At 31.5% G+C, this 23,920-nt stretch overlaps 1 protein-coding gene and 1 long non-coding RNA gene across 5 annotated transcripts; one reads left to right on the top strand and one right to left on the bottom strand.

Annotated features, from left to right (window-relative positions):
* Positions 1–1,028: 1,028 nt before the first annotated feature.
* On the bottom strand, positions 1,029–20,422 carry LOC101265145 (probable phospholipase A2 homolog 1). Of its 4 annotated transcripts, none has more exons than XM_004243098.5 (5): positions 19,914–20,422; positions 10,882–11,050; positions 10,766–10,805; positions 10,571–10,690; positions 1,029–1,635 (listed from the first exon to the last, which is right to left on the bottom strand). In XM_004243098.5, the coding sequence occupies exons 2-5, from the start codon at positions 10,984–10,986 to the stop codon at positions 1,457–1,459; spliced, it is 444 nt and encodes a 147-aa protein (XP_004243146.1). In that variant the 5' UTR covers positions 10,987–11,050; positions 19,914–20,422; the 3' UTR covers positions 1,029–1,456. The 4 variants fall into 4 exon arrangements, with proteins under 4 accessions (XP_004243146.1, XP_069142931.1, XP_069142932.1 ...); XM_069286830.1 differs by having other exon boundaries at positions 10,882–11,954; positions 19,914–20,404; XM_069286831.1 differs by lacking the exon at positions 10,766–10,805 and having other exon boundaries at positions 10,882–11,954; positions 19,914–20,405.
* LOC138337197 (uncharacterized) lies at positions 15,440–18,966 on the top strand. The gene is made up of 2 exons (XR_011210677.1): positions 15,440–15,979; positions 18,451–18,966. It is a non-coding gene; the product is annotated as an uncharacterized lncRNA (long non-coding RNA).
* Positions 20,423–23,920: the final 3,498 nt, after the last annotated feature.

The following is a 23,920-nucleotide window of genomic DNA, read 5'->3' as shown; positions in this document are numbered from 1 at the left end:
TGAATTGTTTATAACCCTTACTCTTTGAATATACCAAGATAAAATAAATATGATTGTGAACAAATTAGAGGCTTGAAAGGATCACTGCAGCTAAAGGAATACAATTTTAAGAAGTTGTAGTGGAAACAGATCCTAACCATTGGTAAGTTGATTAAGGATGAATACATACAACATCATCCTCTTGGAGTTATTATTGAAGATTGTAAAATCTTATTGAATACCAAACAGGGCCTTGACTAAAAACATATGGAGAGGGGCGAATTAATGTGATGATTTCATGGCCAATGAAGGACACAAACATGAAGATTTAATAATCTTGGGAAGTGCATATACATATATGGAGTTTCATCTCCTGGCAAACTTAAGTGGCGTCGCTTTTTCAAATAGTAATCCTTTTTAGATTTTTCTGGCGTACCAAAACAAATATCTTTTAGCTTTTCACTTGTTTCTTTTTATAAAAAAAACCACAATTAAAAAGATACTAACTAAATATTCTATAGGTTAGAATAATTTGGGATATAAACGGAAAGTTTCTAGGAGTGATTTCAGACCTTGAGAACATGAATGGGCAAAAAAGGGATGTACGACATGAACCTTGACTTCTATGTTTTTGGTACCAAGGATGGAGTATCAATAACATTAAGTGGTAACAATCGAGGAGTAGATATTTGGGGAAGGGTAAAATCGGGGTACAATGGTGTGACGGCATTTCATGTGGCTTCCAACTTACACAAAATGACAATCCACATTAGATAATAATAGCTAGATCCTTGCCACCATGAGCTTTGTTAATAATGGAGGTATTGTTTTAACAACACTCTCAAGGATAGAGATGTTTTTGTTCGCAACGTATAACACATGTTAAACATATACTATTTTTATCAACAGATGCAAATTTGGGTCTTTCAAAAATAACCTTTCTACCTCCACAAGGTAATGATAAGTTCAATAAAGGCAAATCTAGATCTTTCAAAAACAACTTCTACCTCCACGAGGTAGGGTTATAAGTATAACAAATCAGAGGTAGATTATAAGTATAACAAATCTTCAATATATATTATGTTTATCAACAGAGTGGCAAATATGGGATTATACTGGATAAATTGTTATTGTTGTAGAGGGGCAAATCTGATCCATTCCTCTAAATCTCAGCAAAACTAGCAGGTGTCTCGAATATGCAGCTTATCCAGCAGCCAATCAACATGAATTTGTCAAGTCTCTTCCTATTCAAAAACCACTAATGAACAGTGGTACCAATTAGACATACAGAAACCTCCACTGATAAACCTTAACAATGGAATAGCTACGTCTTTGGCGCTAATACAAAATGGACATCTAAAAAAGGAAAAGCTCCTAAAAAGAGATGAATAAAATTCCTGTTGTACAATTGAATCAGCAAGGAATGGTTAATGCAAGCATTTCAAGTATACGGTTTCTCACTATCAGAGTGAAATGATCAAAGTTCAAGCTTCGAGTTTCCAAGTTGGCTAAACAAAATAGCCATGTCCATACCCTGTACCATCGTTGGAACAGCTACATCATAGGGGCAATCTCTAGTAAACCCGGCCTTCCCGGACTTCTGCACTTTCTTTATGCATCTCTTGAACTTCTCATGACATATAACATTGGTCATACCTGAAAGAATGAAGCAGTTGAATTAAACACTTTAACTATGAAATCTGACAAATGAACAAACCATATTCTGTTGCAAGTTCTTCCTCTCTTTAACAGGTGTAATTACCAAAATTAGGTTGAAAAAAAAACATTCTTCTAACAAAATGGTCAATTCTGGAATAATGTGGGACAGGGAAGTAGGCATCATCTGGAAGCTTATAACTTCACATGGAAATTCATGCCAGAATAAGAAGCTGCCACTTAACAGGTTCTTCTTTGAGTTTACTGCTCTTTCTTTGTCAAACATTTCTCAGTGTTTCCTCATCAGAAGGACTTTTGACAAAAATGTAAATGGCCGAGAACCGCTTTATAGATCAATTTAACCAACAAAATCACCTCTCCAGCAAAATTTAGAAACTGATCAAAGCATGCTTGATTCTATACCAAGAACCAAGGCCGCTCCCCATCCTTGTAGAGTGTACTGACATGGGGCACCAGAAAGACAAACAACTAAAAAAATTCAAAAACTGAAAGGCAAGATTTTTTTTCGACTGTAGTATCATAGGTGCTGAAAGGGAAGTCATCTACCCTAACTTTATGCACAAGAGTAGTGTCCCATTTTAGATGTAAAGAGTTAAACTAAAACTGTATTTTATGTCTCAATTGAAATGGCAGTCTAAGAATGACCAAGTACTCTGCATTATTAAAGAAAAATCTCATGTGTAAGCCAATGATGAGAATCACAAGAACCTAATGTATCAGAAATAGGGATGGGTATAGTTTGGGCAAATCCGAAATCCGATTTTTTTAGATTTTTGGTTGGGATTTTCACATTATGGATTGGATAGCTTCGAATTTTTGATATATTTGAAAATCCAAAATATTAAATCATCTGTTAAAATATTTTCTATTTAGACATGATTTTTACTATGTTTAGACCAATCAATCTCAGACCTCAATACTTGGCATGGGGAATCATCATGACAGATTGGCATGAATATTGTATTTGGATGTTCAATTTTTAATTTTTTTTATGACAAGCGAAACTAGCAGCCGCTACCCTATTGGTGCACACAGGGTAAAAAACGCTCTTATGTAATAACTCGCAAATCACATAGGATAGGTAACCCGCACTAGGCAATCCCGGTGCAACGACCTTGACCCAAAAGGCAAACCTCTTGCTTTTGCTAGCAAGGGGTTTAGAACTTGAGACGCCCAAACCATTGTGTCACCCCAAAGGGTACTTGGATGTTCATTTTTGTAGGAAGAAGAAGAACTAATTCAACTTGTAGGCTCAAAATTGAAAATCCAAATTAACCAAACTGATTAATCCGAAGACGAACATATAAACTGATCCAATCCGAACGTCAAAAAACTGACCCAATCCAAACTTATTTAAATGTAATCTCTTGAATTTGAAGACCCAAAATCCAATCTGATGACCCACCCCTAATAAGAAAGGCTATCTGATGCCCAGTAATCTAAAACCTAAATAGAAGTCTAGAATAATCTAAGCATTAATGTTTTTACTCTTTTAGGGAAAATGATCTGATATACTCCTCAATTTTGCTTTTTATAGTTGATATACCTCTCATTACAAAAGTGGTTGGCATATGCCCCTACCATTACAAAATCACTCACATATATGCGTACTGTTACAAAAGTGACTCACATATACCTTATTCATATAACAAATGAGATGAGCTAATTTTCAATTTATTATTTTGATTTTTAACTTTCAAAAAAACATGTAGGGGTATATATGATCCTTCACACATGATATTTTTTTCAACTTCTTTGATTTTCATTATTCGAGTTTCTTATTCTTATCTTAATTTTTTAGAATTTCTTTTGTCTAAAAATATATGAAATAAAATGAAAAAAGTGTGAATGGAGAAAGAGAAAAAGTATGAAAATATTTAGAAATTTTTTTGCGGCTAATGTAATTTTTTTGTGTTTGTAAAAAAAGGTTGGGGTATCAATGATAAATTGTACAAGAAAGTTAGTAAAAAGAATAAATTTAATCATTGAAATAACAAATTCAAATTAGTCATTGAATCTAAAAGGTCCAAAAAAATACATGTGAAAAGGATCAAATATACACCTACATGGATATTTGTTTTAAGAGAAAAGGGTCAAATATGCCGCTACACTATTCGAAAAGATCTAGATATACCCTCCGTTTAAAGTTTGGTTCACTCATGCCCTCACCGTCCAACTTTTGGTCCAAACATGTCCTTATGGGCTTTAGTTGCCATGTTGGACATATATCCAACTCATTTTTTTATTTTTTTAAATGTCACATGGAATTGTCATGTCATTTTGACCTTACCACATGACATTTATATGAAAACGGAAAGATATTCAAACACATAAACACCTAATCCGACCCATAAATTAACTCCTTTTAAATTCACTATCCGATCCATTTTTAACAATTTTGTTAATTTTTATTTTTTCAGTAAATCCCGAAAATGAGTAATTGATTAATAAAAAATATGACAAAAAATATAAAATTAACGCCAAAATTCACAAATAAATATACTAACCTTAAATCTAACATTTCAATACTTTTTTTAAATTTTTATTTTTCGGCATATCTCGAAAATGAATAATTGATTAATAGAAAATATGGAAAGTATGAAAAAAAATATAAACTAACGCTAAAAGTTAAAAAATAAATATAGTAACATTTCATTCTACAATTTTTTAAAAATTTTTATTTTTTTCAACAAATACCGAAAATGAGTAATTTATTAATAAAAAGGGGAAAAATATGAAAACAAAATAAAAAATTTACGTCAAAATTCACAAATAAATATAGTAACCTTAAATTCAACAATATCAACAATTTTTTTATTTTATATTTTTTCATATTTTCCTATTTTTTTTATTTGTGAATTTTTTGCGTAATTTTTTTATATTTTTTCATATTTGTTGTTAAAAAACTCATTTTTGGGATTCGCCGAAAAAATTAAAAATTAAAAAAATATTGAAAATTGTTGAATTTAAGCTTACTGTATTTATTTTTTAATTTTTGGCATTAATTTATATTTTTCATATTTTTTATTAATCAATTACTCATTTTCAGGATTCATCGAAAAAATAAAAAATTTAAAAAAGTGTTTAAATTGAATTTAAGGTTATTATAATTATTTGTGAATTTTTGGCGTTAAATTTATATTCTTCCTATTTTTTTTACTAATCAATTACTCATTTTTAGGATTTACCGAAAAAATAAAAATTAAACAAAATTGTTGAAAATCGATCGGATAATTTAATTTAAAAGTGGGTTGATTTATGAATCGAATAAGGTGGTTATGAGTCCGAATATCTTTACATTTTCATATAAATGTCATGTGGTAAGGTCAAAATGACATAGCAATTTCATGAGCCATTTAAAGAAATAAAAATTGAGTTGGATATGTCCAACATGGCAACTAAAGCCCATAAGGGCATATTTGGACCAACAGTTGGACGGCGTGGGCATGAGTGAACCAAACTTTAAACGGAGGGTATTTCTAGACCTTTTCGAATAATTTAGGGCATATTTGACCCTTTAAAAAACTAGGAATAAGATAAAAGATATTTGAGTCATTTGTGTAACAACTAGGATACATAAGGCAATTTTATAACGAGAAGTATATCAAATTATCAGTTTTAAATGACATAATTGAGGGGTATATTAGGCTTTTTGCCTTTTCTTTTATAACCTAAGGAGACACATACTTCAGTTATAACACCTTGAAAGTGCCTAACTCTGATATACTAGGAAAGTGCAGAAATCTACAGAAGTATGCAGAATTTTGGTGTGTACAAGCAGTCTATGGGTCGTAGAATAGCACATGCCTCGTACAAACCATCCGGGAATTGGACTTCAGAAATCAGGTTAAGGGTCTCAATGGTTACGAGTGAGTTTACGGACCATACTGAGTTCTACGTGTCATAGAGACCCTCATGAAGAATTTCTGAAAGTTTGAAAGTTGACTTGAACAGGAGGAGTGATGTTTACAACTCGTGGTTTGTTTCATGAGTCGTGGAAAGGCTCTCATAGTTCTAAGCTCGAAAACTTTAGGACTTTCCATGCATTGGGTTGACAACCCATTAGTACGATTCGTAAAAGGAACCACGAGTCGTAATTAGGTTCGTGATTCATTCTTCTGGGACTAGGTAATTTCAGTAGTGGGATTCTACAATTTGATAGTACAGATCTTACAAGGAATTACGATTCGTAGTATGGTCTCGTGTTGAACGTTCATAAATTAGGTGATTTCTATACAAAGGCTTCTACAGGTCGTAAAAGGATCTATGATCTTTAGATGCCCTTGTATTACCTATTCGGCCCTTTTTTATTCGAGGCTTTTTAGTCTTTTCCTACTCGTTTAATTTCTATGCTATGTTGTTTTGGCTTATTTTAAATGAGTATACCTGATTCCTATGACCCTTAACCACCCCATTTACTCTCATTATCCCAAAATTCAATCTTCCCTTTCTCAAGTCTTCTCCCTAAAGCAATCTATGGATCCAAGATTTCAAGTCTCCATTGAAAGATTAAAGCAAGGGTTTCAATCAAGGTATGTGGGAACTTCACCATCAGATCTATTTCTTCGTGGAAGGAATTTAAGTTTGGAAAGATGGTGGTTGAAAATGGGGAAGAAGATGAAGAAATAAAATTAAGAATAGCTAAATAAATCTCTCACGCGCATATAATGAGTGTATCACACTCATTGTACCATGTAAGCAAAAGGTGTCAAAATGCCTCAGCGGTATCCTATGTGGGGTGTTTAAAATGAACATCTTCCAATTAAGGTGTCTAAGTAAAATTTCGTTTTAACTTTAAGGAGGTACCAATGGGTTAGACCTTCGGATTATGTTCAGTTATCATGATGTAGGAGCTACTCAAAATATTAGATTTTTCATGGATTATTTAGTATTATGAGATTATTATTGCTTACAGGTTTATGCATGTTTCCGTTGGGAGTATACTTAGCATCGAGTGAACTTTTCAGGCGAAGATTTTTGTTTAGCATCCATGGACCTTTAGTAGCAATTTCTAAGCCAAAAAACTATGTGCCGCCATAGGATTTGTCTCATATAGACATTAGTTAATGAATCCTCCTTAGCTCAGATTCCATGGTCCATACCTTGGCAATTGAAATGCTCTATTTTCGATGTGAGAGTGGAACACTGAACTCCATGTTGTATGTTTTCAGATATTGCATAACCTTGTACTATGATTTTTGATTCAATCATCAGTTTTCAAGTTATGTTTCCTTGGTCATTACATTGGCATGTTCTACAAAATTATCATGTTCTTATGTCATGTTTATGCATTTTCCTCATGCTCAGTACATTTCGAATATTGGCTGTATACTTTTTGGCCTATATTGTTTCATAATATACGTTCTGACGCACCTCATCATAGCCACGATTAATTGTGCCCCTATAAACCAATTAGGAGAACATGTGAGTCCTTATCTCCTCGAGTACACCACTTATAATTTTATTCTTGTCTTTACTATCAATTTTCAGATAGAATATAGTTAGCTAGGGACTTGTCCTAGCAACTCATTATGATTAGAGGCTTTTCAGACAATAGTTGTTTCCTGATATGTTGCCTTTGTATAAGATCTCTCCTTTATGATATGATAGCTCTTTGAGACTTTAGTATGTTTTCATTTAGTCAGTTATGTAAGTTATCTTAGTGTCATCTCATGCCATGTGGTTAGCTTGGGGTCACTTATGGTGCTAGGCACCATGTCACGTCTAGGGGACAGTATTGGGTCCTAACATAAGCATCAGTGAAGCTTCGTGCAACAAGAAACTAACACGTATTATTGACGTTACCTAGGCCCCTCAAATTTACATAGAGGAGATATTCTAGAAGTACCATGATCATGAATTTTGGGATCTTTGTCCACGTTTCCGTCATTAACATATGGAAAGCCTATTTGGGAGAAAGAAACTTAACTACAACATATTATCAAGTGATTAGGTTTGCCAGGCTTATTTGACGATTAGGAGTAGTAGGTTTATTTGACTTAACATTGTCACTAGCACATTCTTTAGTATTCTTGAGCTAATCCCTTTTTGTGATTAAGAGTGGCAGGTTTATTTGACTTAACATTGTCATTAGCACATTCTTTAGTATTCTTGAGCTAATCCCTTTTTGTGATTAGGAGTGGCAGGTTTATTTGACTTAACATTGTCATTAGCACATTCTTTAGTATTCTTGAGCTAATCCCTTCTCTTTTTTTATAGTAAGGGAAATCCGTAGTCGCTACCCTTTGAGGGCTCCCAGGGTAAAAACTCCGCTCCTATGCAATAGCTTGCAAACCACACACGCACTAGGCAAGCTTGGGTCACGAGCTCGAACCAAAAGGCAAACTCCTTGCTTTCGCTGGCAAGGGGTTTCGAACTTGATACCTCCAACATGGAAGTCCCAAACTCAAATCATTGAGCCACCGTGAAGGGTCCAATCACTTTTTGTTTTAAAATATTTACTTGCTAATATGAATTATGATGGCCAATCAAAACTTAGTAGACAAGATTATTACTTTAGGGACATAAGCTACTAATGGAAACTATTGCATCTGGCACCAAAGGGATGCATTATAATCATGTAGGATATTAAAGCACGAAAAGGTCGCTGAAATAATCATTTGCTTAAGACTTACAATATTTCAATGCCTTCTTCAGAAACTTTGTGGGCTAAAGTCAAAAGACCTGATTGAGCCTCAAGTATCAGATAATTTTCAAAAGTAATCAGAAAGGCATAACTCTGCAGGAAAGCTCAGTAAAGGTCGCCGAAAAATAACTGGTAAAGCCAAAAAAAAAAAGGAGAAAGTTTCATAACTCCTTGTACTATTATCTGTTTGTATTCTGAACCCTTCTACTTATCCTTTTTTCATTTGAACCCCTAAACCCATCCAAACACATCATTTTAAACACAATATGTGACATCGTACGTTGAAAGACTCCATAAGGAGCGTATGATACACACAAAACTAGAGTGTGAGAAACCTCAAAAATCAGATTTTTACCTTTAAAGACCATATCTTCTTCTTTATTATCACTCAACACCATTGTTGGAAAATTTTGAGTTTTTCTCTCGATTTTTTCTCTTCAAATTTCTTTCTCTTCTATTTTTTCCTTCGATTTACTCATCTCTTTTTTGTGTTGATTGTATTGTATTTTTGTTGATCTTCACGATGACGGTTCGATGTAGTCAATCTAATCTCAACAAAAGTATTTAACTAACAATTTCGGCTTGTAAATCTCAATTCCAACAATTTCCTTCACTAAATACTTAAGCACACAACTCCAAAGATTTTCATTATCAAGTTCCTCTATCACCCACTCCCTCAAATCAATTGTATTCGACACTCCAAATGGTGTTAAGAAGAAGAACAAGGGAAATAGTGGGTGAATTTGATTGGGGTGGGGGCAGCGATTAGAGTAGAGTAATTTGGTTGGGGTGGGGGCAGCAATTGGAGTTGGGGGGGGGGGGGGGGGGAGCGATGGGTTTGAAGAAGTTGACTCACCCCCCCCCCATCTCTCTCTTTTTTTGTTCTTTTCATTTATTTATCTTTTAAATTTCAATGTTCTTTTAATATCATACGTGGATTTTCTTTTTGGTCAATGTGTACGTGTTTGTGCAGCACGCACCATACCACAACAAAAAAAGTGTTTAAAATATTGGGCTTGAATGAATTTAGGAGTTCAGATGACAAAAGGGTAAGTAAGAGTGTCCAGAATACAATCCTATACAAATATAAGTATCCACTATACCATTCCACCTTCAATTTTTGTAAGATAAAGATGGAGAAATCCTCTTTAGAAAAGATGCAATAATTTCCAACTCCCCTGAAAAAGGGTTCTGAGAATAACAGGTTAATGCAGGTGATAGTGGACCTCTAGAGTATCACAAAGGGCACTGTGATTGGCTCGAAAACTGCATATGAGAATATATTCTCTTTTGGCACTAGTGATTGCATAGAAAGAAATTTCTGACAAGACCTCTTATACCATGTGAGAAATAAAATAACATATTTGAAAGATGTGTCAAGTGTAGTATGCAAATGCTCTTCCTCGGGCAATGTCTCATAAGAGGACAAATCAAAAAGAAAAAAGAAAACAGAATTCAACAGTACTGTTTCCTTGTTTGAATTTCAATTTTCTTACACAATCAGATAGTCTTGAGATCCCTTGTTGTCTCATTTGAAATAGCTTAACTGCATGCTAAGTGGTCAGAATCTAGTAGTGATGTGATAGATAAATGGCCATTAGAAATTACTCCATTTTCACCTTAAAGGTAATATTGTTTTGGAGCAACTGTGCGAAAATACACAAACAATATCAGGATTTTCTGAAGGTATATCCACATTCTCAATTGGGCAGTGATTTGAATGGTGCATATATATAGCTCTTTGGGCAACAAAATACAGGACTTGAAACCTATTCATTCCGCAACAAATTAGTATGCTCAGATCGAAATTCAGGCTGATGCAGCCAGACATTTGACAGTCACGTCAAAGATTGAAGGCCTAAGCCTCTATATCCTCTCAGTACATAATAGGCTTATCATATTTTCAAGCTACAGATGCTGACAGTTTTTGTCTTGGAAAAGTAACCAAGGTGCATTTTCATGCAGTACTTGACTTTTGAATCAACTGTTAATCCTTCTAATTGTATTGTCTTATTCAATTCCAAGTCCACATACTTTGAACTAGGACTTTGGGGTTCAGGCTTTTAGAAACTCACAGACTACTAGGTTCATATGCATTTTGAAGACGTCAAGATGTGGCAATACAGATTCTGCTACCAACTAATTTTCAATAATACAAGGTTTGAATGTAAGGAAGAGAGAGAAAGTGTACTCAAGGTCAAAGCAGTAATCATAACTGGAAGAGAAGTAGATCGAATAAATTTGAAGAAGAATTAAAAGGAATAGCACCATTTTTCTCTACACATTCGTCGTGAATCTTACAGCAAGCGTCTAGATCATCACAAGGTTTCTCCCCTGGACAACCACTCCACCCTACTCCGCAATATTTCCCGTATCTGATTCCAATTGCTGAAAAGAAGAAGTAAATTAAGTATGCATTGTGTGAAAAGGAATTTAAAAGGGTGAAAGAAAGAGAAGACATACAATTACAGTTCTCTGCTACACATGTTTTGCTACATCGAACCTGAATTTTTTATGGATGAATTGGTGAATGAGAAAAGGAAAATGCATTGAATGGAAAAGGAAAAAGTAAGAATTGCCTGAGAATTGTTGGTGGATTCCGCAATGGAGAAGAAGAGTAATATAGTTAGGATGAATGATGAGGCGACCCATTTCCCCATGGGAGATTTGTCGCCGTGCAGCATTTCTGATCGAATCGTTACAGGCTGTCTTCTCAGTCACTTCTCTCTCCGGGGAAAAAGCGCATACCTATTCACAGAACCTATTATCACCCTCTCTCATTGGTCCATCCAGATCTCCTCTTGGAAACAATGATTTTAGCATTTTCATAATATATATTTATTTATTTGCTAATCAAATTTTACGAGCATATTTATAGCCCTTTTGAATGGCTTAAAAATAGTAGCTTGTAAAAAGTATTTTTTAAGTATTGGAATTTATTTTTTAAAATAAATACTTATGTATTTGATTAAAAGTGTTGAAGTTAAAAAGAAATTGTTGATGTGTTTGGTAAATAAGTGTTGGTAATTAATTTTTTTTTATCAAAAGGAATCTCAAATATCCTTAAAAATTGTTAACATGATGAAAGTTGATTAATTTAAGGTTTTTATAATTAAAAAAATAAAACAAAATTAATTTATATTTTACATCCATAAGTAATTAGATTTTGCTATCATTCACATATTTCTTATTATCACAAATTGTTAATAAATAATAGTAATAATAATTACAATAATAATAATACATAATAATAATAATAATAATAATAAATAATCAATAATCTTAAGATCTGTATGATGTTCTTATTTACTATCTGGATCTAACTAAGTTATAATGCATTCATATTATAGTTTTTTATTCTTTTATCACAAGTTTTGACTTGGTTTCAAGGTGGTGGAAAATTTTAAATATTAATGATAGCGAACATGTGGTATTTGTAAGTCCCCGTTTGAAGTTAGGGGCAGCCTAAAACCCTTGTTAAAACTGCTATCAATTAATGTTTAAGATGATCTCCCATGCTTGAGTAAAAGGTTACCATACAGCCGAAACTTAGGATAAAACTTTAAAAATAACTATAATACGTTGCATATTATAGCCTGGTGTACAAAGCTAGATCTGGATGGCCGTGCGGACTACCGCCAGTCTCTAGATCCTGAAATGGTAATATAATTATTATTATTATAATTATAATTATAATTATAATATAATAATAATAATAATTGTTATTATTTTTTTATTAACATGATAATCTATAATAATAACAATAATAAAAATAAAAACAAATTATCATTATAATGTATAATAATAATAATAATAAAAAATAAAAACAAATTATTATTATTACTGTTGTAATTATAATATTATAATAATAATTATTATAATTATTATAATAATAATAATAATATAATAATATGAAAATGATAATAATATAATAACATTTATTATAATTATTATAATTATAATAATAATTATAATAATAATGATAATATAATTATAATAATATAGGGTTATTATTATGATAATAATAATAATAAATAATAATAATTATCATAATAAAAATAAAAAACAAAATATTTTTATTATTATTATTATTAATAATAACAATAATATATAATAATGATAATTATGTATAATAATAATTATAAAGAATAATAATAATAAAATATGAAAATAATAATAGTAATAATACTATAATATATAATAAAAATAATAATAATAATAATAATATTTAATAATAATAAAGAATAATTAAATAAATAATAAAAAAAAAAACAAAAAATAAAATAATAATAATAATATATAATAATAATAATAATATAATATATAATAACAATAATTATATATGATAATAAAAAAAATCAAAAAGTAAAAGTTTGTAACCGATTTGACATTATATTATTTAATGAGGAATCATGCTTTTTATAATTTATTCAGGTAAACCTGAAAGAAAATAAAGAATTCAATTGATCTATTAGTATTAATGTGGGTACATAATAGTATTATTATTTCGCTTGTTTGTAATTGTTACGATCCGAGTCTTCATCCCAGATGTAACATGGCATACAAAATTTAAAAGTCTCATACAAGACCCATAGTATTCATAACCCAAGACATAAAAAAATGATACTGAAAACATTTATCCATACAATCGAAGTTTTTATTTAAAAACAACAGAAATCTTACTTTGTCTCACATGGTCATCTAATACAACTTTGAATTACTAATAGGGTCACAGTCCTTCAACATAGTCCGAATTATAAAATGACATGAAAAAAAAACTAAGAAACAACAACTCTAGTCCTCGAACTATGAGGACTCACCACTAGAGTTGGAGAATAGTCAATTCAAGCTTTGAACATTAGAAATCACCTTATGATCTAGACCCTACACATTGTAAAAATATAGAATGTCGCGCCCCATTTTTTCGCAAAAAGGGTTTCGATCATGACCTAATAACTCTGTTGAAATTTTGAAATTGAAGAGTAATCACCTAACGAATTAAGGCACATTAAGACACCTATCTAACCTACTTAAGTCAAATTTAAGGTCAACGAACCAAAGATCAGCGCAAGGGTTCAAATTACCTCGATGGAAGGTGTTAGGTATCCCTCGAAGTCCCGAAATGTGAGTTTCGACCGTATCTCATGCAATTTATGTGGGGGTTGGTAGCAATTAAAGTCAATAAATTATTTTAATTTATCAAGCATGCAAGAGCAGGTAATAATATAATGCTAAACAGTTAAGATCACATTATTGATTTAATAAAAGATTAAGCAGGCAAGACTATATTATTAATCGACTAATAAAAGAGGAGCAAGGAGATAGAAATTGTGAAATTAGATAAACAAACAATTTTATATTTTTATTTAATTTACCCCAAATAATTATAATTATAAACAAATAAAAGAAACAAAGAAAAGGGAGACTCTGAGAGACTTTAGGATCAACGCTCCACTTCTTTTGTCGGGATAGACAAACCATATGTTTGTTATTTTTGGCTTGAGGCAATGTCATCCGTAGCGCATAAACTACCCCACGACAACATGCATTTCGTACTAAAAGGTGCCTAACATCCTTGCTTAATGTTCAAAAGACTTTGAACTACTATTAAGATTATTTTAGGCTAAAATAAAATGTATGCCTCTAAATATGCCCACCTAGACACCAAGTCAAACAAATAAGACGAGCACTTAGCATGTAAGTCCCAAATTGGCCTCTGGATTTGGTTATTGACATGCTAGCAAACACAAGTAAATGTAAAGGGATTCATGTTAGTGTGTGCATACAAATACATAATTATAATAATAAATTTATTCAATTACGAGGGGCACAAAATTATGACATGAACGCAAATTTTATTAATTTGATTATAAAAATATAGCAAGAAAAAAGATCACAAATGCAAAAAGTATTTTAAAACAGTGCAGATCGTCAAGCACACTAGCACAGACAGATTTTATTTCAGACTTTGAACGGTTTATTATGCTGGTTTCTATCAAATATGCAGGAAATGGGCATGTGAGTTGATTTTAGTTAATTATGACATGCTGGGAGCAGTTGATTAATTAAATGGCCAAGCTATTTTAATTGCATAAATTAACTAATACTGAGCAGTAATATGCAACAAATTAATTCCGTTACTTAACATGCTAAAAAATTTATTTATCTTAACATTCAATTAATTGATATAACAATTGATTATTTGCCCTAAGACATGAAACTTATATGCATAATTTCTACGCCTAGATAATATGCACAATATTTTTAATCCTTAGCGTGATTTCTAGGTGTGAACGTGTTGAAAATATTATTAAACCTATACACATGATTTCTGTATATATATATATAATAATATTTGGAACCTGTAAGGCATGATTTCTAAACCCCAAATAATATGCTAAGTAAAAAGAAAATTTATGAGCATGATTTCTAAGCCATTAGACATGCTAAATGTACTTAACATACAAGAAATTATAAACCTCATATTAGTTAGCATAATAAAACTAATAGAATATGATCTTAACATGGAAAACTATTTGGTCTCTAATCAATTAAGAATTGATTAACATGCCTAAAGTTTCTTAAAGATCAATTAAACATGCAAAAACATAACTGATTGTAGACATAGATCTCCACATAGAATGACATAAATACTATCACATAAACACGTTTCAAATTTGGTATATATTGAGTTAATATACAAAACATATACTAAATAAATTCAATCTATTACTTCCCTCCCATGGCAACTCTTAAACACTTTGAACCTTTAAGTTCATAACCCTGCTAAAATACAGTAAAGAAAAAAAAAGTTGCACGATAAGAATACAAGTTATCCACCAACACATTCATTAATTAATTCATACACATGAGCAAGAAAAAGACCCACGAAAGCATGAAGTCAAGCATAGAGCAAGGGGGGAAAAGACAGACCTGAATACTTTCTTTATTTATTTCAAATGCACAATATTCATAATAGATGATGCAAGACGAAATTCAAGATAATGAAATAATTACTAACCAAATAAGCATAAATAATTATCAGTAATGGAGTGTTTTCAAGGAGATTTCCACAAAAAATAACAACACAACAATGCCATAAAGAATGATCCGAAGTTGCTAGGGTACTTATTTTTCTTTTCAAGAGTGTATATATATATATATATATGTATCTCCGTAACTATAAAAAGGAATCCTTCCTCTCATTATTTGAGATTCAAACTTTGGCTCACTATTGAATAATAAATAAATAAATATATATATATATATATACTACTTATTACTTTACTTTACTTTACTTTATTACGTTACTACTATAGTAGAAATGCGGTAATTAAACATGTGTGCTACTTGCCATTTTAAAACATTTAAAGGCTAAATTAGTCATTATACAATATGATATACAGGTGGCATAAGATGCATATAGAATATCAAACGTGTGATGTGCATATTCCTCCATCTGCCGACATTGCATCCTCTGTATATGAGATCATATCTCCTTCAACAATGCACAATTTATCTTGCAGATTTCTAATTGCTTGTCTACGACGGAGGTTTAACAACTTCACATCTCCTTCTTTCATGAGATTAATTCAAAAAGAATTCTATTTAAAAATAAAGTGGCATCAATTGGATCAAAATCGATTACCTACAGATTGTTGGCAAACACATGAGCCGGTAAGTGATACATACCCTCATGCTCCTTCTTATAGTTGTTTCACAACTGGGTATTATTATTGCATCTAATTTTTTTCTGATAGTTTAGGTTTATGTTTGATTCTTGTTTGACACAATAATTGCAAATTTTCCATTGAGACTGAAATTCACGTGTTGAATTATTGGATTTTGGCCTATTATGTGTAAATGATCTAGAATTTGACATAATGGAGATGATGAGAAAAATGAATTGTTGTGGTACTTGTGAGAATATATTTAGGTTATAAGATATATGATTGAGAGTTAATTTCGTGTTGGAAGAGGTAGCTTATTGTTTTGTAAAATTATTGGGTTGTGACATGTAGTATAGTTTAATGCATTGTGAGACAGAGGATGTAACATGTTAATTTTTTGGAGAACCTCTTCTCCTCCTCTCTGTCATCAAAAGGAACTATTTGAGTTATCATATTGTTAATCACTTGGTACCTACACTTTAGGGTTTTTTTGTGTTTTCTCAAATATTTATGACTATGAAAATGTGCCAAAAGCAGGACTATATGCTTTGGTGTTTTTTCCCAATGCAAATGACGATCTATTTTCTCTAGATGTGTGATGTTTAAGGTAGTATGAATTGTGAAATATTAGTTACTTTAATATTTTTCAAATAAGAATTGCAAGTAATAGTAGTATGGACCTATCACCTATAACTGAAGTGGTGTGTCCTTGAAACAAGAGCTTCAAACTTGTGATGAGATCATGTTACATGATTTGCATGTAATGATGTGTTGTGACTTGCCATAAAAATGGCATGAGGTGTTATGACATGAGGTTATTGCATGAAAAATCTTTTCAAACTGTTATTTCATTTTTTCTCGTAAAATGTAATTGAAGGTTGTTGCCTTTGCTTGAAAAAAAAGACAAAAGAAGAATTGAATTGAACTCCCGTGAGAATCTTAGCAGATTAGTTGTTGACTCTAAACTTTCACATAATTGGTGAGGGTTTGATTCCTAATCCACTCCTCGTTTCCTTTTAAAAGAAGAAAGAAGATCTGAACTCCCATAGTATGGTTGTCACGAATTATGATAATTGCTATAGTTGATAGGAATTGTGAAAAAGATGCTACATTAGATTAAATAGAAACACATCACCAATAACTTTTTAGTAAATCAATTAATTGAGTTTTTTATTAGGAATTTATTTTAAAAACTAAGAACAACTAAAAGGTCGAATCAAACAGGCTCAACTGAAAAAGTGCATTCACATTGTATTGGCAAAATATCTCTTCAGTCTTAGAATCATAAGCACTCAAAGCCATCAATTTTGGGGAGAAACATAAGAAGAAAGGTTGAAAACTTACCAATTTGAGTTGTAGGATGATCTGATTCTTTTTTCCTTTATTTAAAATATGAAAAATCAATTTTCATGGGAGAAAGCAATATATACTCTTTATAATATCTAGTGGGAAGTGTTGTAGTGTGTTTCTTTTAATAATACTAGGATGAAGCTTTCACTTTATTTATTTTATTCTTTTAATTTTTTGTTTTGTGTTCTATAATTTGAGTTTCCATTGCATGAGACTTATTTGAGGAAAGTATTTACAGGTAAGAGCTTTTTTCACTACTTTTTTAGTGTTAGTTTTATTGTCATTGTCACTGCTACATGGGATTACTATTATCACTTGTTCTCTTTCTTTTTCTCCTTGTCCAAGTTCAATTTATAAAGTTTAGCACCATCTAAAAGGAGAAAAAAAATGAGATAACAGGAAAGCAACTTTAAGTTGATATGTGAATTATTTTTTGATACTTAGTGAATTGTTGGATTTGAGGGATGCTACAAAACTGAAGTTGAAATAACATTACCAAGGACAACGTATACTTGAGGTTTATATTCTAATGTAACCAATGTGATGTAGACCTCTTCAAGTTATAATCGACAAAACTTGCTTAGAGCTTGTTTAATATTATTGCTTGTTCTTTAGATATTATTAATATATACCAGTGGTAATGTCTTATTTTAGTACCTAAACTCTTATATATAAGACATTTTCATTTATTTACTCAAGTGTAGATCCAAATTATTTTTCTTAAGAAGATTTTGTGAGGAATGAATTATTAGAATGTACTTATTATTGAAAAGACGGGTACATCATTGCAAACTTTTAGTTCTCGTGGTATTAGGTTCATTAGTTCTTCTATTTATTAGTTTTTCGATAAGAACTACATGTTGAACTCATTTACTTTTGAAAAACTTATGCTGTCACCTGCTAAGCTGATCACATTTTTCTTCGCTTTTTCCCTCCTTCAAACTTGACTTCATTTCTCTTATTTTCATCTTTATTTACATGTTGAATGTATTCTTTAGTTTTAACTTGTCCCTTTTATCTTTGGATCTACTTGCTTGTTCTTTTACATATGTTTTGCTCTATATACTAGAATTTCTTTGTATTTTATATTTTTACAAATACCAACTTCCTACCTTGTTTACATAACAGGGCAAGTTGGAGATCACAATTAAGACTACATCCTGGCTAACCTTCAATTTAATTCATTGGATTGTGTTAATATGTAAATAGAACATTTATAAAAATCTTTAAATCTCTGGATCTAACTTTCAATACATTGTTCACTTTTAAATTAGTATATGTTTTTCTTAAATAAAACAGACTCTAAAGAGTCAGTTGGTGTGAGTATAATGTATAATAATTTCAGGACAAAATGTTTGAATTATTTTATTTTATGTTTAGTTGGGGATATCAGGTAGTCGTTGACTTATTTATTGCAGATTTTTTTGTCGTAGTGATGAAATATATAATAATTTATTTTAGGATAATTTATTTCAAAATTAATTATTTTAGATAAATTATTCTCAACAAAACAATTTTAACTAAATCTCCATTATGTTGGGCTCATGTTGGACCCGTGCTTGCACGAGCTAATCTCTACTTAGTGTGTGTATATATATATGTATATATGTATATGTATATATATATATCATTCAAGAGTGAGCCAAAGTTTGAATGTTATTCCTTTTTATAGTCACGAAGAGATGAACGAATAAGGAAAAGAATTAAAGGGAATCAATTAATAATAAATAAATAAGGTTTTCCTTATTGAAAAGGAACCGAACAATAAAGAAAAGGGTAATTTTTTATTATTATTATTATTTTACCAAAATAGAATAGCACCAAATTAAAACACAACGATCAGATGACATATTAGTTTAAAGAGGGTCAAAATTATGCACCAATCAATATTTACTTAATCATGGGTTACTATAAATATGACAAGTACGAATCAGTCAAGACAAAAAATTAAGGGAAGGAGGGATCAATTTACAGCACTATTAACACATCGGTTTAGCACTAAAATTAGACTCGCTATTTTTATTTAATAATTTAAGACTTACAATAAAGACACCAACAAATCAAATCAATGTAAGCATAATTAAAGCAAGAATAACAGTAAGACTAAATCACAGCTTAAATACTCAATTCAACCAGTTAAAGGATTAGTAAGTTTGATATATCTACCCTTTCTTTTAGAGCAACAAATATGGTGAAGTCTGTCCATAGAATCATGCATATGTGTGGAAATCCGCATGATTAATTTGGGAAATAGAACACAATAAATTTCTATTAATTAAAGCTAAAATAATTTTACAAGTGTATCAAACCAAACAAATTTATAAAAATAATAACCCGCTATATAACCAAACAAATGGAACTCATAGGTATGGGTTCACACGTACTGAATCAATGATCTTAGCATTTCAAGATACAAGAAGATCACCACAAGAAGCAAACAAACAACAACGGAGAAATCACAATCTAGACTAGCTTTCTAAGAATCAACACGAAGGACAAATATATGACATATTATAAGTTAGCCAAATTACTCACAATACCTTAAAATCTAGAACAAAATGCTGAAAATTTAATTTCTTAAAAAAACTTACATGGACGGATTTATAGAGATTCGTCTCTAACAAATTTGATTTTGCCGGAGTTATACTTCACTACCTGCTGCTGCTTTGCTGTTCACGTCGGAGAAAAATGGAGGGGAAGCACAGGCTGATGCTGGTTTTGCTTCTCGTCGGCGGCTGCTTGTTATTGGTGTCGGAGCTCTCGCTGGAAAATGGAGAGGAAAAGCGATCTGTTACGTTTTCGGACGGACTTGCCTACATCTCTGGTGGTATCATCAGTCGGAGCTGCTGATGGCGTCAGCTATTGCTGCTCCTCGCCTGGATGCTGCATGTTGTTGTTATACGCCCTCGCCGGAGAAAGAGAAGAGAGGATAGAGGAGGGAGAGCTGCTGAGGGAGAAGACGAAGAGAGCAACGAAGAGGAGGTGCTGATGCCTCCTCTGGTTTCGCCGGAGGAGAAGAGAGATAGGGGCAACTGCTGCTGCTGACTTTTGGAGGAGGATAATGAATGAAAATGTAGGGTTTAGGAGTCTTTTGGGTGTTAGAATAGGAAAGTTATAAGACTTGATCTCATCCATTGAAATATTCTACGAGGAGCGGTTAGGATTTGATCCAGAATTTAATTTACGGATGAACGGACGAGATTAAAATGAATTGGTCTTGAGAGTAATGGACAAAATTGAAATAAAAATTTGCTAGAATTGAAATGAAAGAGCGGCTATAATTGAAATATAATTATGATTGAAGTGGTTAGAATTGAAAGAAATTAAAATTGAATAGGCTAAGATTTAAATGATTTTGAGAAGATTTAACGAAATGTTATTCAATTCAAGTACTACGAATATTATAACATATTTTATATAAGTAGAATCACTTAAATTATAAAAAATAATTATTTCGATCTTTACTAATAATTTTTAAAATATTTTAATAATATTTACAATAATTTTATAAAGCAAGCGTACTAAATCATCTAACTTTAGATAAAATCGACTAAAATTCTAAACCCAAAATATATTTAAAAATACGTATTTAATCTTAATAACATTTTCAAAAAGGGCTAATGGTTGGTCAAAACAGGGTGGCAACAACTGTCCCTAGATTGCTTGGGAATGAAAAATGAATTGTTGGGCAACCAACGTTAACTTAGTAGTCCGACCGACGAGAGATGTCAATGGGATCAATTGAAACAGAATAGAGTTAAAGAGGGGTACGACCGAGACTTCGGTATTAAGCCGCCTACATATCTCTGGTTATACGATAATCAAGTCCTATGTAATTCTGGATTCAATAGCAAACAAAACCCCTAAAAATTGAAAAAGCGGTACGATATTTAAAAAGGCACGATATCAACTTGAATAGATAAGATTAGAGTGGCAAGAAAAGCATGATAGAGAAATTTCAACATTGAGCAAGGTTCACATAAAAAGGAGCAATATGGGTAGTGAAGAATTGATAGGGAGATGATCACGCCTTCAAAATGCCACTCTTTGCAAATTTGTAACTTGTAATATAATTAGGGCAAATATATTAAATATACGATAAAGGTAAACATGACACCATTTTCCCTATCGACTGTGATGTTCTCCTTGAGACTATGAAATGATGTTTTAGGCTATGACATCTAGGGCCATGATATGCAAAACTAATTTCTCAAGTCATGAAAATGTTGTCTGTGGGCCATGAAAAAAATGATGCCCCTAAACTATGACACCCTTAGATCATGATAAACATAAATTAAATTCTTAGGTCATGATATGATGTCCGTAGGCCATGAAATAATGCCTTTAGACTATGACACCTTAGGAATATAAGTAAAGGGTAAAGAAAGCATATCTGTAATTCGGGCATTTGTTGATACTTGTGACTTGATTAGAGTTTATTCGGACACATGCAATTATCGAGACAATGTAATCTCGGGCACAATGTAATCTTCAGGCACATACAGTCTTCAAACACAATGCAATCTCAAACACATGCAATTCGAGCATAATGCAATCTTCGGACACAATGCAGTATCAGGAATATGTAATCTTCAGGCACAATATAATTCTCAGGCTCATGCGATTCTCGGACACAATGCAATTCCCATGCACATACAATTCTGGGGTATATACAATTCTCGGGCACATTTTTTATAGTTGATTGAGGGAATAGACCTTCGACTTGTTAGAAAGACCAAGTGATCATTTCTTGAAAAATTTTAAGTTCGAAATATTGTAGCTTGGACCTTCGTCCAAAAGTAAGGAGTGGATATAGTTGAACATCGATTTACAGGCTTGATATGAAGTAGCTAATCTTTTTGTCTGATTGAAAGGCTATGGTAACATTGATTGGTAATTCGTCGAGCTTAATAGCAGTCGGTCGATGTTGAAATCGTCTTTTAGATTTGTACCTAGCTTTCCGGTATTCAAAGAAAAATTCATGAGTTTTAAAAATGGGGGCGGTTGATCTGCTTTGAGGATAAATGTAGCATAGAAGGAGAGAGAATAATTTTGATTTTTTTATTTTTATTTTTTATTATTATTGTTATTATTATTATTACTATTACTATTATTATTATTATTACTATTATTATTATTATTTGTTATAAACAATTTGTGTTATAGTGAATGTCTAATTATGTGGAGTCCTTTTTGGATATGGTTAGGAATCCTACTTGGGGACCAAGTAAGGTTTTCCCTACAAATAATGAGTTTTTCTTCATTGTAAATAAGATTGGTGAAAAATCTATGAATCCTGAATATACTTCAAACAGTCTTTTCTCTTCTCCCTACTTTCTTCTTCTTCTAAATTTATATAGTTTCATAACATGTTATAAGCATGATTGTTCTATTCTTAAAGAATTGTGATTGAAGACGAGAAAGTGTAAAAGAGATCTTACATTATGCAATAAGGTTCTTATATCTTCAAGGTATGATTTATCTTTACGTTATAATTATTTATGTGACAGATCTGGATAACCATCTGGAGTAAGTATTTAAAGAGACTTTTGAATTTTTATACGTTTAATTTTAATCGATTGGAAAGAAAATTTCTTAATTTATTTTAATAATTAAATAAGTACAATTTAGTGAAAGGTATGTTTTCAACCTTTATATAAGATATGTGATCTATTAAGCTAAATCTATTAACTACTGATGTTAATTATAATAAATCAATAATTTAAATTCATCTGTAATTATAATGTACGATCATGTTAATGATCCTCAAAAGTGAAAAAATTACAATTATTTTGAAGGCTTGAGGTTGAGTCTCATTTTATGTAAGACGGTGGATTTACGTCCAATCGCACCAAGACGGTAAGACATTGGGTTAAAGTCCTGATGCACCATGATGAGAAGATATTGAGTTCAAATTCCATCCATTTATGGTCTAAGACACTTTTATATGGATAAGACCTTGAATTTGAGTCTTGATGCACCATATTGATGATAATAATTGACTAAAGAAAAACTAATGTCTTTTCTATGAGAAGTCATGAAATTTACTAAATTTTCTCCATTACTGAAGTGAATGTGGTAGTAGCGCATAATATGTCTAAAAGAAGACAATTGATTAAATGATGCACATGAATATTGAATAAGGTACTAAGTTATCAAAATTTGATGTACTTAGATGATTGTGTTCTATTCATGAAGAATGAGAGCTTTTGACAAATGGTAAAAATACAGATCCATTCTTTAAAGTGAATGAGGTGTAAGCCATCATGCTAGGCGTGGAAAAGATCGCAATCTTTGATTGTAGATGTGGTATCACCAAAATTGTCTCTTGGCAGATATATGTTAAAGAAAAGTTTCATACTTTATCTTTTGACTTATATTGGATAGTAATTAGTGCAATTAAGGTACATTATATGGTAAATAAAAAGTTTACTAATTACAATACTTTCTTAGTTTGACACGATTGTCTGGGACATCGTTAGTCTATAATGTTTAGACGAATTATAATAAATTAAAATGAACATCCATGGAAGAAACTAAAAGTTCTTTTAAATGGTGAATTTTCTTGTACTACTTGTTAGCAAGATAAGCTAATTGT

This window comes from Solanum lycopersicum, chromosome 7 (assembly GCF_036512215.1).
Source record: "Solanum lycopersicum chromosome 7, SLM_r2.1".
NCBI lineage: Eukaryota > Viridiplantae > Streptophyta > Magnoliopsida > Solanales > Solanaceae > Solanum > Solanum lycopersicum.
Note: the sequence above shows the minus strand (reverse complement) of the source record. Positions and strands in the feature narration are given on the sequence as shown.

What these genes read in the sequence shown, in the direction of transcription:
- LOC101265145 (XM_004243098.5), bottom strand. Translation starts at nt 10,986, where the DNA reads ATGCTGCACGGCGACAAATCTCCCATGGGGAAATGGGTCGCCTCATCA. An exon ending in AATCCACCAACAATTCTCAG is followed by an intron (nt 10,806 to 10,881) that starts GCAATTCTTACT and finishes TAAAAAATTCAG; the next exon opens with GTTCGATGTAGCAAAACATG. An exon ending in CGAATGTGTAGAGAAAAATG is followed by an intron (nt 1,636 to 10,570) that starts GTGCTATTCCTT and finishes TCATTCTTTCAG; the next exon opens with GTATGACCAATGTTATATGT.